The following is a 16,525-nucleotide window of genomic DNA, read 5'->3' on the forward strand; positions in this document are numbered from 1 at the left end:
TAAGTTGTACAGTAAAATTGTTTTATTGGTTTCATGTCAATACAACCATGGCCAAATACACTCTTGCTATAAATAATTTGTGGTTTTACAGTGACCAATATAAAATTATTTTAACAAAATTGATATAAGAGAGGAGTTTTGTCCTTAAATTAACATTATAAATTTCCAAATGACTACAGTAGGATGTTTATATAGTCATCTACTTGTGAAAGACATAGAAGTATTCCTAAAAAGTACTCAATAAGATCTTGTAAATCCAAATAACATTAAAAAATCTCTGGAATGTGAAATAGAATTCCTATCAACAAACTACAGTAGATCTCAAAATGTTACAGCAAACATGATTTGATGGTCTCACCTGGTCTTGTCCAAGAACCTGCAAAAGCTATATAGTGATAATATTTGTATATAAATCATACTAGCTTTTACACACTTATACAGTGATATTTTCCACAGTAAGTATATTACAAATTCTTTTGTAATGACTTAAACAACTTTCTATTTTGGAATAAAGATAGTACTTTTTTATAAAATTAAAAATCCAATTTACAAATTTGGAACAAGAGATTATACCTAAATAATTTTGTAGGCAAACTGGACATTAGAATATAGACCTAAATAAATTTGAAGGAAAACTGGACATTAGAATATAGAAGTTTCAAGATTCAACATGGTAATCAAGATATAAAATGTGATGATGTAGATTGGCCTTTCACTGACAGTAATGGCAGGGTCAATTCGAGCACAAACTCGCAGCTTATATCCAGACTGTGCCAATTCTTGATTCAGCCCGGGAGGTGACTAGTGTTGCAATGGAGCAGCCGTGTCAGTCGCTCATCATTCCGGATTATTGCTGCCTTCACCACACTTGTCTCCTCCAGCTGCTCTTCTATAAGCTGCTCGATGTCTTCTAATTGTCTCACTAAAGGCTCTATACTCTCTTCCGTTAACCTGTAAAACAACATTTGTTCCAATAAATCGTCTTAGAAGTGCCTCAATATTGATGGCAATTATGAAGAAAAGTAGATAAAAGTGTCGACTTTCATATAAAAATGAAATTGTTACAAAAAGTTTATTTGATTTTTTGATATATCAAAATTGAAGTTGCTTAAAAAACATGCCTTGTTATTAATTGAATAGGGAGATTAGCTTGTTGCGTGAACTTAATTTTTCATTTATTATTATTCCGTATAAATACTAAATGGCATTAGTTTGTTCATTGCTAGAACTGCTTACACAAGTGATCTCTTTCGCCAAATCTTCGATTATCTGAAAACATGCAAGAAATACATTCAGAGAGATTATAATAACTCACCTCTCCTCTCCTTGAAGCTGAGTAGCCAGTTGTTTGTTGTTAGCCACCCAAGTCTCCAGTTCCCCCTGCATCGACTCCACATCTTCTTGTAGGAAGTCTATCAGCTTGCCCAAGGGGTTGGCCGCTCTAGTCAAGGCTTGTATCGCAGATCGTAACTTGTCTACCTCTCGAATTACAGCTTCTTGTCGTCCACTACCCCATGTCTAATAATCACACATAATACATAAATGTTTAAAACCAAAGGGTAATTTCAATAACAAGACAACTGATTGAGTTTGTTACTGATGACTTACAATGTCAACTCTTTGAGATGCTTCCTTGATGGCATTCAAAGGTGTGGTGTCTTCCAGCTCTTTCTGAGTTTCCAGTATTTGAGAGACGAGGTGACCTTGATCAGATGCATCCACCACCTATTTAACAGTAAAGTGACTAAGAGTTTGGTAGTGGTTCAATACACACGCACAAAATTTGTACCGTATATTACATATATTTCTAAATTAGTTTTTATTACATTTTACCTGAAAAACAAAAAATAATTTACCTATAAGGGAACTATTATTTGTAATTACAATATAATCTGCTAAAAAATCAAAAGAATTTAAAGAAAATTTATTGAAGTATGAAGAAAATGTACAATTGTGCAAGAAGCAAAACTATCATATAACTACCTGCAAGCACCCATATTTTGTCAGCGAACGTACATTATAGGTGGATGAGTCTATATTGTCAGTGGTTGAAGAAGACTGTCTAAAATCATTATTTACAATATGTACATTACAGAATCATAATTACATACACTTTTAACAATCTTGGAAAAACTATTTTTGTTTTGGAAACTTTCTCATGCTTTATTTTAGAATGTTACGTAGTACAAACAATACTTAACAAAACTAACTTGACACATTTGGATAGCATCCTTTTCTGCAGTTATAACACACAGACTGAGATCTCCTATCCTTCATCTCATTTTCTGTTACGTAGTACAATACTTAACAAAACTAACTTGACACATTTGGATAGCATCCTTTTCTGCAGTTATAACACACAGACTGAGATCTCCTATCCTTCATCTCATTTTCTGTTACGTAGTACAATACTTAACAAAACTAACTTGACACATTTGGATAGCATCCTTTTCTGCAGTTATAACACACAGACTGAGATCTCCTATCCTTCATCTCATTTTCTTTATGCCCTTCTTTTCCAGAACAAGTCCACAAGATTTCCTCTCTCTTTCCAGGGGATTTTTTCAAGTTTTGGTTTACCTGGGTTGTCATCACCCGCAAGGACCTCATCTCAACCAATCCAATTTACTCAATAATTTTGTTATATATTATAACACAACCAATGAACAGAGGTTCATGGGTTTAATTATTTTTGTTTGCATTTTAAGCCATAAACTATATAACAATAAAGAAGTATCCCAGAAAATAAATTAAACTATACCTTTTTTTCTAACATTAAAATATCTCCTCTGTCAAGTTAAATTTACAGCATCATGTTGAAAAATTCAATGCCTCCCATATATCTATTATAATCTGCAATAAAAGCTGGTATTCCTACCATAGTTACTCTTGCACACCTTTTTATAATTACTTATTTATTTTTGACAGTAGTTTTAGTAAATAGCAACAAAACTGGAGTTTTTTTAGATTGTTTTCGCCGATAACCAAGATATAGCAATTCACTTTTTTGCATATACTTTCTCATCCTCATTGAACTTCTTTTTTACACTCTCTGGCTAGAGGTATGCTGGTAAAAAATGATAAGTAAATAAATAAGAGCTTTTTCCAAATAGTTAAATTCTGTCATCAGTACAGCTATGTAGTAGGCCTACCTTTCTTGTCTACTCTCTGCCTTCATTTGAATGTTTACTTCAGTAACAAAGTAATTTACTGGGATATTTGGTGATGGAATTGCATTATATTCAAAACTTGACTCCTCCTTCGACGATGATGTTTATTAGGAAGATATTGCAAGAATTTTGTTTCATTTCTTTTTTATATACCAATCAGTAGACTTATCAATAGTAATAGCTGATAAGCTTTATCTTGAGTGGAAAGATCTAGGTATAATGTAATAATGATCAAATATTTGTTGGCATGTGGCTCAGGGATCTTCCACAGGTTTACTCGCTTTTGCTAGGAGCATATTATTATTGTCTAGCCTAAACTGGGAGCGTAACTGTTTATTAAACACAGATCGAGGCCTATTTGATCATAATGCTCTTCTGATTTCTTTGCCAATAATTAAACACCACTAGAAAACCACTAAAAAAAAATTATTGTGAAGAAAATTCTGTCCAATTTAAAAAAAGTCTAGAACGGAAACTAAAACGTTTTCTTTTTTCAGACTCTGTTGAGTTAAACTAAACATGTTTTATTGAGAAATGTTTGCTTTGTGTGACTGAATATTTACCTTTAAAACAGTAAAGGTAGACAAAGTTAAAAAAAAATGAATTGGATAACAGAAGGAATAAAGGTTTGGATCTTTTCCGTTATGTGTCAGCAATTTCTAAAAATTATTTCTATGTCTTTGTAATAAAACAAATACCACATACCTTTATTCTGGAGGCCAGTAGGCGACAATATCACTAATGGGTCAGATCACGCGATGCTTGCCCGCTGCGCAGCGCTTCGCGCTGCTTGCTCTTTTAGAAAAAAAATTTACTCGAGCTTGCAAACTCCAAGCCCAGATCAAGCGGCGCGCGTTTATCACTGATATTTAATTACGATCTTTGTGAATGCGGGGACATATTAGTTTGCAAGTTTGCTCAAAATAAAATATTGACTAAACAGGACAACAATACACGCACAGGCAAGAGCAGGAACTGACTGCACCGCTACCGTGGCTCCGTTATCGCGCCGCCTCGTTATCTTGTCCAGACGGGCAAAGTCCAACCGGTTATAACTACTGTCGGCAGTTTGTATTATCTAAAAATACCTATTCTTCCATTACAAAGTGAATTCCACTCAGTTTTGCCTCATAGACAATAAATAGAAATTGCTGACACATAACGGAAAAGATCCAAAGGTTTCCTCACAAAGGAAACATCAACTTCATATAACAGAAAAAATTAAAGATTTAAATTTTTTAAACTACGTAAAAAATTATAACCAAGTGTTTAAAAAAAAAGCAGCTAAAGCTGAAATTATGACAAATGACAGTTTCGTATTCAATGCAAAAAATAAATCCAAAGCTACATGGGCCATTGTTAAAAGAAAGCTTGGTGTTCTGAATAATAAAAATGAAAAAATTGTATTGATATAAATGGTAGTAAAATTAGTGACCCTCAGAAACTTGTTTATCATTTTAATACTCACTTTGTTGGTGTTGTGGATGAATTGATCATACCCAAAGTTGTAATGAAAAACAATACTAATATTAGAGCAAGTGTTCCAACACCAGAGTTAAATTTGTTTCAGTTTGTAACAGTAGATGAAGTAGAAAAAATAATTCTTAATTTAAATAACAGTAGGGCATGTGGTTGGGATGGTATTCCTATATCAGTATTAAAACTGTCTGTTAAAGAAGTAAGCCCAATTTTAGCCAGTATAATAAAGCAATAATTTAATCACGGACACATTCCGAGTAAACTTAAATTATCAGAAGTAATTTCTGTATTAAAAAAGAATCACCTATTAAAATATCTAATATTATAGACCCATCTCGGTACTGAGCAATATTTCAAAGATTTTTGAGAAAGCAATAAATTATAGGATAACAACATTTTTAGAATCGATTAGTGTTTTTCCTTGATCTTATGCGCAGTTTGCCACATTCTCTTTTGTGCTGGAGATTCTACCAGTTCTACTTGTGCCGGCACTTAACGATCTAATGACTTAATCTGAAATCATATAATGTCTTCTTCGGTCTGTACATGTTGTGTAAGGCGTGGGCATTCAACAATACCTACCTACCTATCTACCTGTGGAATTAAGAAGTATAGACAATATTAAATTATTTAAGAAAAAATTAAAAAGTTATTTCATAAACAACCCACTATATAAATTTGATGAACTTTGACAACCATCCTTAATTTATGTTGAATCTGGTAGTAGGTGTAGTTTGATTTGTTATGGAGAAAACTGTAAATACTGTTACTTAGATGCAGCTAGTTTAATTTAACATAACGACGCCATTCAATGTATACCACTGTATATTATATGAATAAAGATGTTTTCAATTCAATTCAATAACATTTGTGTAACATAGATGACAATTTGTTTTTGAATCGCATCGACTTTCTGTCACAGGGGTAGTAACTGAGCATTTGATCAGCTCTATCAACTCCAGCAGGATCCATTATGTTATATTAAATATGTCAATAAACACCAGTACAATTAAATAACGTACTAATACTTCCACAAAACAAAAATGGCGAACAACTATAGTAAGGGTTTACCAGAGGTATTTGAAACTAAGGCCTACTACAGTTGTTCTGTTAGTTCCGCTCCGTTCCTCCACGGTGTAGCGCACCACTTGTCAGACCCAGTTTGATCAAACCACAAAATAGGGTTATAAGTGTGAGCATCCATTTAATGTGTGTGAGTATAATCCACATAATGAAGGCCTATAGAGCATCATGAACACTGGACAACTTGTAATTATACAATACCTGATCTGTAGTGATATCTGCTACTGACGCTTCCACAGTGACCAGAGTTTCATCATCGTCCTTGGGCAAATCCTTGGAGTCAACGATCAAGTTGACAGGTTCATTCACCACCCTGCAACATGTTTCAATAAGTAAATCATCCCTTATCTGTCTACTGAGAATTTCACAAACATAGTGGTAAACATTAGTCATCCTCATCTCTATGGAGCTGTCTCCAACATTAACTCTACAAAATTTTTGTTCTCTAAGCAGTGCTAAGCAGACAATTCTAGCTAGCTATTGCCATAACATAAAATAACATTGGAAATTAAAAAGTCAGTGAGACAAAGTGACTAAGAATAAAATCTATTTTTCAATGAAATTGTACTAATTTGTTTCCAAATATTCTAGGTTTTATTAATTTTTTTAAGACCAATTGAATGAGCCCTTTGTCTTGAAATCGGACATAAAAGTCATTTTGTAAAGCCCACCTTCAACATCAATGCGTACTACAGTTTTTGACATTTTATTTAGTAGTTTCTGGTATTCCAATATGATATATATTTTTAATTTTATATGTGAAATCATTAAAAAAGTACTTCAGTAGTTTTTTCAATCTGTTAATAATTACAAAACTTAGCAATTTCAAAATATTTTATGAATTTCTCTGGTTGGAATGAAAAAATTCCTATTACTCCGAGATGAAAAGATAAAAAAACAGCTTTGAATAAACATATCTCAAATATATATATATATATATATATAATATATAAAATATATTTTCCTGTATCCTTTTACATAATATCTCATCATAGGATTGTAAGAAAGAACTTGATCATGTCTGTTCCCTGCAAGCATGCCATTCATACAATCTACAATGGCCCGAGCCTTCATCATTTCAGTACGAGGTTGTTAAGGTGTTTCCCACGTATAATTTCCAGTTTCATAACATCTGCATTATAGATAACGAAAACTTCCTTCCTGTCCATCCACCTCAATACTAAAAGGTCCATTCCACTATGGTGTTTACAAAGTATTACAGTCCCAGTCTAACAACATATGCAATACTCACTCTACAATAAACTGTGTAGTTGGTTGTTGTTTACAGGTTATTTATATTATGGAAACATGGTAAGTTCCAACACCACTGCTTATTTATTTGTTTATAAGCTTTATTGTGGTGCATTTACAAGAAATAAAACCATACTTAACAATAATTTTAACCGCAACATCTCAAACTACAAATATAAACTTAAAAATAAAATAATTATGCATGTTTGTAATATTTTTTGTGAATTAATCAAAACTAATAACATCAACTTACAATTACACTTTATAAATTACAACACATTAAAAACTTTAACAATATTGTTTAAAAAAAAATAATAAAAGAAACATAAGAATGCATTGCAAATTACACTGCAACCAGTCGCTCTCAAGAAAATCCAATTACAAGGGGAGCTGTTGATAAATTAAAAAAGAATAAATGCCAATCCTTCCAGTTACGAAAAATTGTTCTAACACTACCCAGAATCAACGTCCTGCGAGCTCTACCACAATGCATTGGCACGTGTCACGGCACGAGGGTCAGCATCTCTGCATCATCGATGGATCTGATCATCACAACTCTCAAATGAGCCACTTTCCACTTCAGTCAACTTCAGTCACTTTCCAACCTATCAAACCCAAATAAATTTTGCAGAAAACTATATCTAGACAAACGTGTTAGTATTGTTGAATAGTTCATGTTTGTACATGTGATGAAGCGTAACATCTTGTAAGCATTGCTGACAATGTTCCTTACATGGTTTTTAAATTTAAAGTCACTCATCATAAATATGCCCAGATCACGAAATTGTGGTCGCTCCAACAAAAAATGACAAGGATCCGTCTTGACCCAACTCGTACAGACCTATTAGCCTAACATCCTTCATGGAAAAAACTATGAACAAAATAATTAATTAATATGTCTAATATAAGGGACAAAACCTTACTGGTAAACCCAGGTTATATAAACATGACTATACTCACAACGTGTTCGTTAGATTATAGTCTTGGACTATGAAACAACATGACATAAGGCTCCTTACACATGTTGGACTATTTGGTTTGAACAGTTCGGATCGTCACGTCAACTGATTGGAAAACTGACGAGATTTCCAGCCATCGTCAAACAAATCCGGCTCTGACGACGAAACTAACGTGCGTGGTTGATTCGGTCGGCTGCCTGTCTGCTGTCTGTAGACTGGCAACAATATTGAGTTGCGTTTACACTGGCAAGTAAAGTTGCGAGAGAATTTGTACTACAGTAAAAGCCCGCTAATCCGGCATCCAATGGTTCAGCACTTTCATTCATCCAGCACCGTCTTAAAAAAATCGCGTAAATGAGATATTTTAACCGCACTGTGAAACGTACAGTTTGCAAGAGCGCTCGGAAAGGTTCGTGCTCAGTCGGAAGGGATCGTATGTGACGCAGCAGCTGTGTGTGAGGGGGTTCAGGGCCACTTGTCGAGTGTCCGCCGTTACGTGTTTGTCTAGTGTCTAGCGTCTGCCTCAGTCTCAGTCACTGTCAGTTCGTACTCGAGTGCAGTCGTGAGTGTTGTGCTCGTTCATTTTGTGTTTTAACTTTCTCAAAGTTGTGCCCTATGTTTTCCAAGCCCGGCTCATCCACCAGCAAAGTTGGAAATAAACGTAAGCATGTCACACTTACCATTCAACAAAAGCTAGAAATTATAAGACGTGTAGAAAAAGGTGAGAGTAGATTGAAGCTAATGGAAGAATTCAACATTGGTTCATCAACAATGTATGACATCAAGAAGAATAAAGAAAAGTTACTTAAATTTAAGTTTCAAACTACAAATGTCAAAGACATGCAGTCTCGACAAACTTTAAAAAAATCTAAACTTGACGACCTTGACGAAATTTTATTCAAATGGTTTAGCGCTAAGCGGTCTGAAGGGAAGCCTGTGACTGGGCCCATTATCATGGAAAAAGCTAAACAGTTCCGTGAGGAATTAAAAATAGATGAGAAAGAATGTGCCTTTTCTGATGGTTGGCTGCACCGATTTAAAAATCGACACGGAATACGGAAGCTTGATGTAGCTGGGGAGCTCCGATCAGCCGACCAAAATGCGGCTGAAGAATATAAAGCTGAATTTGAAAATCTAGTTGAAGACTACGATTTGTCAGCATGCCGGATTTACAACGCTGATGAAACTGGCCTACTTTGGCGTTGTTTGCCTAATTCGACTTTGGCAGCAGGGGATGAGAAATGTGCCAAAGGCTTTAAAAAAAACAAAGACCGTTTGACAATTTTGCTCTGTGGCAATGCCTCAGGGGACCACATGTTGACGCCTTTCGTCATCGGAAAAGCAAAAAAGCCAAGACCTCTGAAAGGCATTACCCACCTACCCGTAATATACGATGCTCAATTCAATGCGTGGATGAACTCCGATTTATTTAGAAATTGGTTTTTCCACCACTTCGTCCCATCTGTAAAAGACAATCTGAAAAACTGTGGCTTACCTGAAGACAGCAAGGTTGTGCTCATCCTAGACAATTGCAGAGCTCACCCTGCAGCGTCTGAGTTGATATCGGGAAATATTTTTACTGCATACCTCCCGGCAAATGTCACGTCCTTGATTCAGCCAATGGATCAAGGAGTGATTCAGAACTTTAAATGTTTTTACAGAGCGTCCTTTCTTCAAGGACTGATAAACTCAGAGTGTATGGTGGTTGATTTTCAGAAAAAATTCAACATAAAAGATGCAATTTTCGGAATCGCCTTGGCATGGAAAAAGGTCAAGCCCACCACTCTACAGAAATCTTGGCAAAAACTATGGCCAGCTGCCTACCAAGAAGAGGACATTGCTGTTTCAGTCGGCAATGAAGCAATACTGGACTTAGTGGCCCACAGTTCCCAAGACGAAATAAGGAAAGTGCCACAAGAAGAAATCTTGGAGTGGATACACATTGATTGCGACGAGCCAGTTGAAGAAGAAATTACTGATGAACTGCTCATCAAAAGTGTACTTAGACCTCAGTCAGAGCCTCATCCTGTGGAGTCCGAATCAGATGATGAAGAGGGAGCAGATGATGATCCAACACCCGTGCCTACGTGGAGTGAAGCAAGTGCCACTATCGACACGTTTATACGATTTGCCGAACGCAGCAGCTCCTACAATGCTTCAGAGCTTGTAAATTTATATGTTCTGAGAAATGACTTTTTAAAGAAGAAACATGATACAAAAAAACAAACAGACATTAGGTCTTTTTTCAAATAAAATACTGTACACAAAAATTATGTTTACCATAATATTTATTACATAATGTACGCACTAGTTAGCCTACATCTAAGTTAACCTAAGTTTAGAAATGTTTTTCTAGGCATTAAATGTTCATTTTGTGTTCAAACTAATGTTTGTTCAATTTTATTTATCTCCTTAGTAATTCTTTAATTGTGTACACGTAAAGAGTGATTTTTTTAAAGCCACACTCTGAAACTTAGACGACGATTTTTAGCCCGCTATCATCGCTAAAGTAGAAAAAGTAAAATCAAGCTACTGTACATTATCTCTTTGGGACTGAAAACCCAGCCACTATTTTTAAAGAGTGATTGTATTTTGGCTGGGTTTTCAGCTTTTCTGAGTTAATATCACTTGATTTCACTCCTTTTACTTTAGTGTGATACGATTTTAGCGGCTAAAAACCGAATTTTCCGGCATTTTCATATGACGCTCGGTAATCCGGAATTTTCAATAATCCGGAACACTTTGATCCCCGAAAGTGCCGAATTAGCGGGCTTTTACTGTACTACTGTCGCATAATATGAATGAGATAAGCAATTTTACTCACGAGAACTGTCGCAAGTACTTGCTACAGTTGTATCGCTGGTTGTTCCAGGAGTCAATACGAAGTCTGACTCTGTTCACACACGGCAGTGATGTCTCGGTAATGTTTATAATTGAAATTTTAATAGTCGAGACTGATCTCAAGATTTTGCAAACACTGGTCGTGGCAACGCTCGGGAGAGCTCTTGCACCCGTTGAGACACAATTTGCGTGTGCGAGGAGCAATCATTCATAGACCAACCGAGGTCTCGGCCGCGATACGAGTGGTAAGTGGTGGGCGGTGAGCGCTGGATTGAGCATCGACTTACAATTTATGTTGTACATATGGGTAACACTCGACACTAGCCATGACAGACGTGAGTGGCAGTGCGGTACCACACGATGCCGCTTAATCTAGACAGTAAATGTTCTACTGCCGCTCATCCCTCAGCTAATGCTGACATTGCTGTGCAACATGTTGGACGCAAACGTGCCTTTCTTGGCGTTACTTATTATAGCTTACCCATTATTTACTTCTCCAAAAGGTATTTTATCAGGCCTGGTAAAAGTCCAACTGAAATTCTGGTGTACTAAAAAAACCTGGTATGTCAAATCGTAAAACATATTATATTATTCAACGAACCGAACTATTAAGCCTGTTTATAGCTCCAATTCGACGACTGAATAATACTTAAATACATAAAACCCGTTTGTATCGCGGTCACTGCCGCTCTGCCGTTTAATGCGTACCACTCGTTTAGTGCCGAAGTCCGGAACGGTCGGCCGATTTTAAATTGTCCAATGCTTTGATTGTTACGTATTTTTCGGGGGGAGGGGACTTGCCGCGGCACAAGATAAACTCCACTACACTAGTGGAGGCAACTCTACGATGAAACTCGCGAACATATGTCGATCTTCATTCACAATTTCACGATCCACGTCGCATATAATACAATGTTTCGAGATTAATACATTCTTGATTTAAGAAGCTGTCAAATTATGTCTTGATTGTATATATTGTATATATTGATTGTTCTTGGAGACAGAAGGTTCCAAAGAATAATTCAATTGCAGAAGAACAATTCAAAGTGCAGACAAGTCTCTAGAATATACCATCATAGTTATCACACTAAAAGTTTTAAATATCTCCTTCAAAACCAGAAGGCGCTTATTTGTAAACTACAGTTACTTACTTGGGGTCAGTCTCGGTAAGTAGTACAGTGCCGCGGTCACGCACACGGGGAGCTCCTGGCCGTGCACTGGCTGGTCTAGCAGCTGTCCTTGGTCTCTTAGTCATTGTTGGTTCACTGGAGAACAATTATTTATTACATAGGTGTCAGTTTATTACATAATACAACTGATTCATTGCCAGTTCTCATTTAAATGACTCATATAATTTAATAAGTAACGTTTCATGTACTTGAATTTTAATGCAATTAGTGTTACAGAAAGTGATCATTACATTCGCCGTTATATCCCAGCAAATTTTAAAAAGTAAAAAAATTAAACCTAGGAAATTTTTCTTAATAAAGAGGTTTTTTGTGGATATTGATAATTTTACGGGCAGACCAAGAAGAGAGTGTGGTTTTTCCTAATTTATAACTTTAAAGTAACAGTTTCTTCTTTTTTGTGGTATATTGATAAGGAATGCATAACAAGCCAAATCTGCGCTCTATATCTTTATTTATTTTTAAAGTTTTTGAGATTTTCAAAGTCAAAATTTTGCCCATACACAAATTCTTAAGTCCTGTTTAACATTTAGAACGATATGAACTGTCATGAGTGCCTGAGCTAAACAGTTCAACAAATATTCCTAAATGAAAAATACAGGGCAACTGTGAAATCACTCCAAAATGGACTTTTTACCAAAACGGAAACACCAAAAGACCTGCAATCCTGCAGATTCTTTATTGTTTTCAATTCTTTAAAAATTAACCTTCCCAAAGTTTAAGTGAAATTTGTACAGTGAAAGTAAATATAATATATATTATCATAGGCTAGCAAACAATAAAAACAATAAGTAAAAATATAAAAAATGTTATAAAACAAAACATGATAATACAACAAGATGTCAGTAATATGTGTTATTATTTTTAAAAGGTAAGCATTTATCAGTGTTTCTTGTAAAAAAATAAAGATACCAAATTTAAACAATTCGGTAAAAAAAGAAATTTACTATAAATAAGAAATCACAGCAAGTACCAGACAATCAGTGGTGTAGTGGAACTGGTTTTGACCGTTTTGGGCAGATAAACAAATGGCCAATGTTTTGCTGAAAATTAATTTGGAATAACATTATTTATGTCAATAATAAAATAACATTTTTACAAAAAATTGTAAACTAGAAAACGATAGGCATTGATCAATTTTTCTTTATTCAATAATAATATGAATTACTATCTGATTTTAAAAATATCCTCTCTTGTACTGTAAACTGTGCATAGAATATTGATATCCGCGAGACGGGTGTTCGCCAGCTGGTTTTACCCTCTCTCATTGCTTCTCTAATCCCCCACCCCCACTGATCGTCACCGGGCTGTCTATCACTCATATAGCATTCCAGCGATGTGGTGAAGAGTCTGTGTGTCTATTTTCATTGTATTGCCTTTGTGCATTAGGTTAGTATTGTGCTTTACGTTGTTGATAACTATTCAACTGATTATATTATGGTATCGTCCAAGATAAATGAGAAAACACTTCTGTCATTCTTCACTAAATAAAATAAAGACATAAGAAAACAACTAAAAAAGAGATAAAAGTGAAACATCTGTCTCAGGGAAGACTTCTAGTCCTGTGCCTTCAGATGATGAAAGTGTTTAGCAGGCAAAAACTGTAAGTTCTAATAATTCTTAATCTTTAGTAGGCTAACACCTTTATTTGCAGATTAAACAAAAAATTGGTTGTATTTTGGGCACAAGGTAGGTATCCAGTTCCTTCAAAACAGTAATGGTCGTTTGGTATGGCTATCAAGCATTGTACCCCCATTTTAAGAAGGCCCTAGAAGACAAGAACAGAACCACTACAGAACAAGTGATGTCTAGAGGATTAATCAAACACCTGACATCAACTCAATTTCTGTCAGATTTGGCAATCATGTACAACATATTAGCAAGAAAAGTTGTTGATGATTTCAGAATGTCTTCAAAACAAGGAAACAACTATAGTTACTATAGTCTATACAGACAAATCATACGAAAGGCAATTCATTACATTATTTGCTTTCTTTTAATTGTTTTTTAATTTAATTCAATTAATTGTTTTATTTCTCTCTTTGTGATTTTTGGTATATATGTTTAATTTTATTAAAGAGGTTATGATAGTAAAGTTAGTTGAATCTTCATAACAAATTTTAATAACGTTTAATAATGTATTGTGAAATAAATAATTTAAATCTATATTATATCTATATAAAAATAAGATTACTATTTCTTTATTTTTAGTTCTATTATTTTCTATATAAGTTAACATAGACTTCCTGAAGGCTCAGCATTATTCCAGATTAGATACATTCAATTTTATGCTCGTAACTGTTGTAGGCATTCTATGAAATCATACAAATTTCCTTATAATTTGTCAAATGAACCTAGCATTCCCACACTGAAAAGTTTGCCACTAGACCACTGTAGACAATATTAACGTATCAAAATTTGGCTATTCATAAATGGTAACTTGTAATTAGTATTTCATTTATAGCATTTATTTTTAAACAAAGAGGATACAACCTATTGATAAATACGAGGGCCGTTCAAAAAGTATCAGACTTTTGTTGATTAAAAGTCTCCTTGGTGATGCACACACTTCTCCCAGCACTTCTGCCACTGTCTAAAATATTTCTGAAAGACATATTTTAGAATGCTGTTAAGCTTGGCCGTCATATTCTGCTAAATGTCATCTCTTTCTTGAAATTGAGTTCCTTTCAGGGGCATTTCCAGCTTAGGGAATAGCCAGAAGTCGCAGGGAGCCAAGCTGGACGAGCACGAAGCTTGGTGAACCAGAGGTGTTGTTTTTAGCGAGAAAACTCTGAATTAGATGTTCAGATTAGGCAGGTGCATTGTTGTGATGGAGCTGCCAAGTTTTTGTTGCCCACAGATTTGGCCGTTTCCGCCACATAGTATCATGTAGGCGACAAAGAACCTCAAGATAGTATTCTTTTGGGATGGTGCATCATGAGTGGTGCATAATCATGATGCACCACTCCACTGGGGTCAAAGAAAACTGTCAACATGACCTTGACTTGGCTGCAAACTTGCCATGCTTTTTTTGGTCTTGGAGATGTGTGTTTCCACTGCAATTATTACATCTTGGTTTCTGGGTCATATCCATAAATCCAGGATTCATTACCAGTGATCACTGTGTTCAGGAAGTCAGAGTTACTGTTTGCGCTGTCCAGCATGTCTTGTGCAATTTCAATGCGAAGTTGTTTTTCTCCATTGTCAGCAACTTTGGAACAATTTTTGTGGACACTTCTCATTTTCAAATCCTTGATTACAATTGAATTTCTTCTACTAGTTCTTAGACTGTAAGACGACGGTCCTCATTGACTAAATGTCACACTTGTTCAATAACATTCTCATGTGACTATTTTTTAATTGATGAACCACTCTTTTAATCGAGTACTGCTCATGGCAGACTCCCCAAAAGCCTGTTGAATCTTGCCAATTGTTTCCACTTGCGGATCACCAAGCTTCTCGCAAATTTAATGCAGTAACTCTGTTTAAGTTTTTCTGTCATTTTATAGCTTGATAAAAACTGCCGAGCACAACAGAGAGATCTACACTACTAGGCTGACTGCTGGCGACTGAAGCTTTGACATGATACAAAACAGTGCATGCGCATGCATGACAGTCCCCTACACATCCCCACTAAGCTTGGCCACAGCGCTTCGTTTGTTTAAGCGGGAGGATAGAAGGTCCGATACTTTTTGAACAGCCCTCATATGCATTGAAATCTCCTCTTTTGATTGGTACCAAAAGTTTCTATTACTCTTTTTTTAAATCGTTAATTATCGAGTGAGTGAGCATGTTGCTTCACCAAAACTACGATTAACTATCTTCATTAGTCATATGACCCGGGACATATGAAAAGAAAGTATATTTATTTTTACTTCTTTTTATTAACAGAATAACCTTATGAAAACAGGTTCTCCTGTGCAGTGACATTGCTTGGGTTCATTTTCTCCAGTCTGGACTTCATGCAGTTTGTCAGATATGACATCATAATTATTTTAACTTTGCCGCATTTTTTAAATTTTACTGTTTTAATAAAGACTTTTGTACACCTGAAGAAGAATGTAAATTTCAATCTTCAAAACATAGTGTTATACTTTTTATAATATATAACGATGGCAAATATCCAAAATCCTATAATTCTTTCAAACCTCCCATCATCATCAATCATTTCGCCTCAATAAACAAGTCTTTCTATTAAGTCATAAGTCATAAGTTCTTTATTGTCATTAAACATTACAAAAATGTGATAGACATAGTCAATTTGTAACAATAAGTTAGGCTATTACAATAATTTAAATGTATGAAACATAAGTAGCCTAAAATAATAGTCTATATAACAAGTAGGCCCTAGTTAAATTATAATATTATCAAACTTTAAAAAATCTTTTAAGTCATAAAAAGGGTTAGCAATTAAACCATTTGTGAAATCTGACCTTAAATAGACTAAGAGGTAAGGACTTGGATGCAATATGTGTAGTTTATTGTACAACTTGAGGCCAACAACATTGTAACTATTTGTACTCTTACTTAATCTGCAAAGTGGGATTACTGCCTT

General features: G+C 35.0%; 1 protein-coding gene across 1 annotated transcript in view; it reads right to left on the reverse strand.

Annotated features, from left to right (window-relative positions):
- LOC124371203 (TRAF3-interacting protein 1) overlaps positions 1–16,525 on the reverse strand; it is a 51,551-nt gene continuing 35,026 nt past the window's right edge. Inside the window, exons 8-12 of the mRNA XM_046829534.1 lie at positions 11,935–12,048; positions 5,934–6,045; positions 1,609–1,725; positions 1,316–1,518; positions 1–951 (exon numbers count right to left, since the gene is read on the reverse strand). Coding sequence (XP_046685490.1) covers positions 786–951; positions 1,316–1,518; positions 1,609–1,725; positions 5,934–6,045; positions 11,935–12,048 — 712 coding nt within the window. The 3' untranslated portion in view covers positions 1–785. The remainder of the gene's footprint in view (positions 952–1,315; positions 1,519–1,608; positions 1,726–5,933; positions 6,046–11,934; positions 12,049–16,525) is intronic.

The sequence above is a fragment of the Homalodisca vitripennis genome, chromosome 1, assembly GCF_021130785.1.
Source record: "Homalodisca vitripennis isolate AUS2020 chromosome 1, UT_GWSS_2.1, whole genome shotgun sequence".
NCBI classification, from domain to species: Eukaryota; Metazoa; Arthropoda; class Insecta; order Hemiptera; family Cicadellidae; genus Homalodisca; species Homalodisca vitripennis.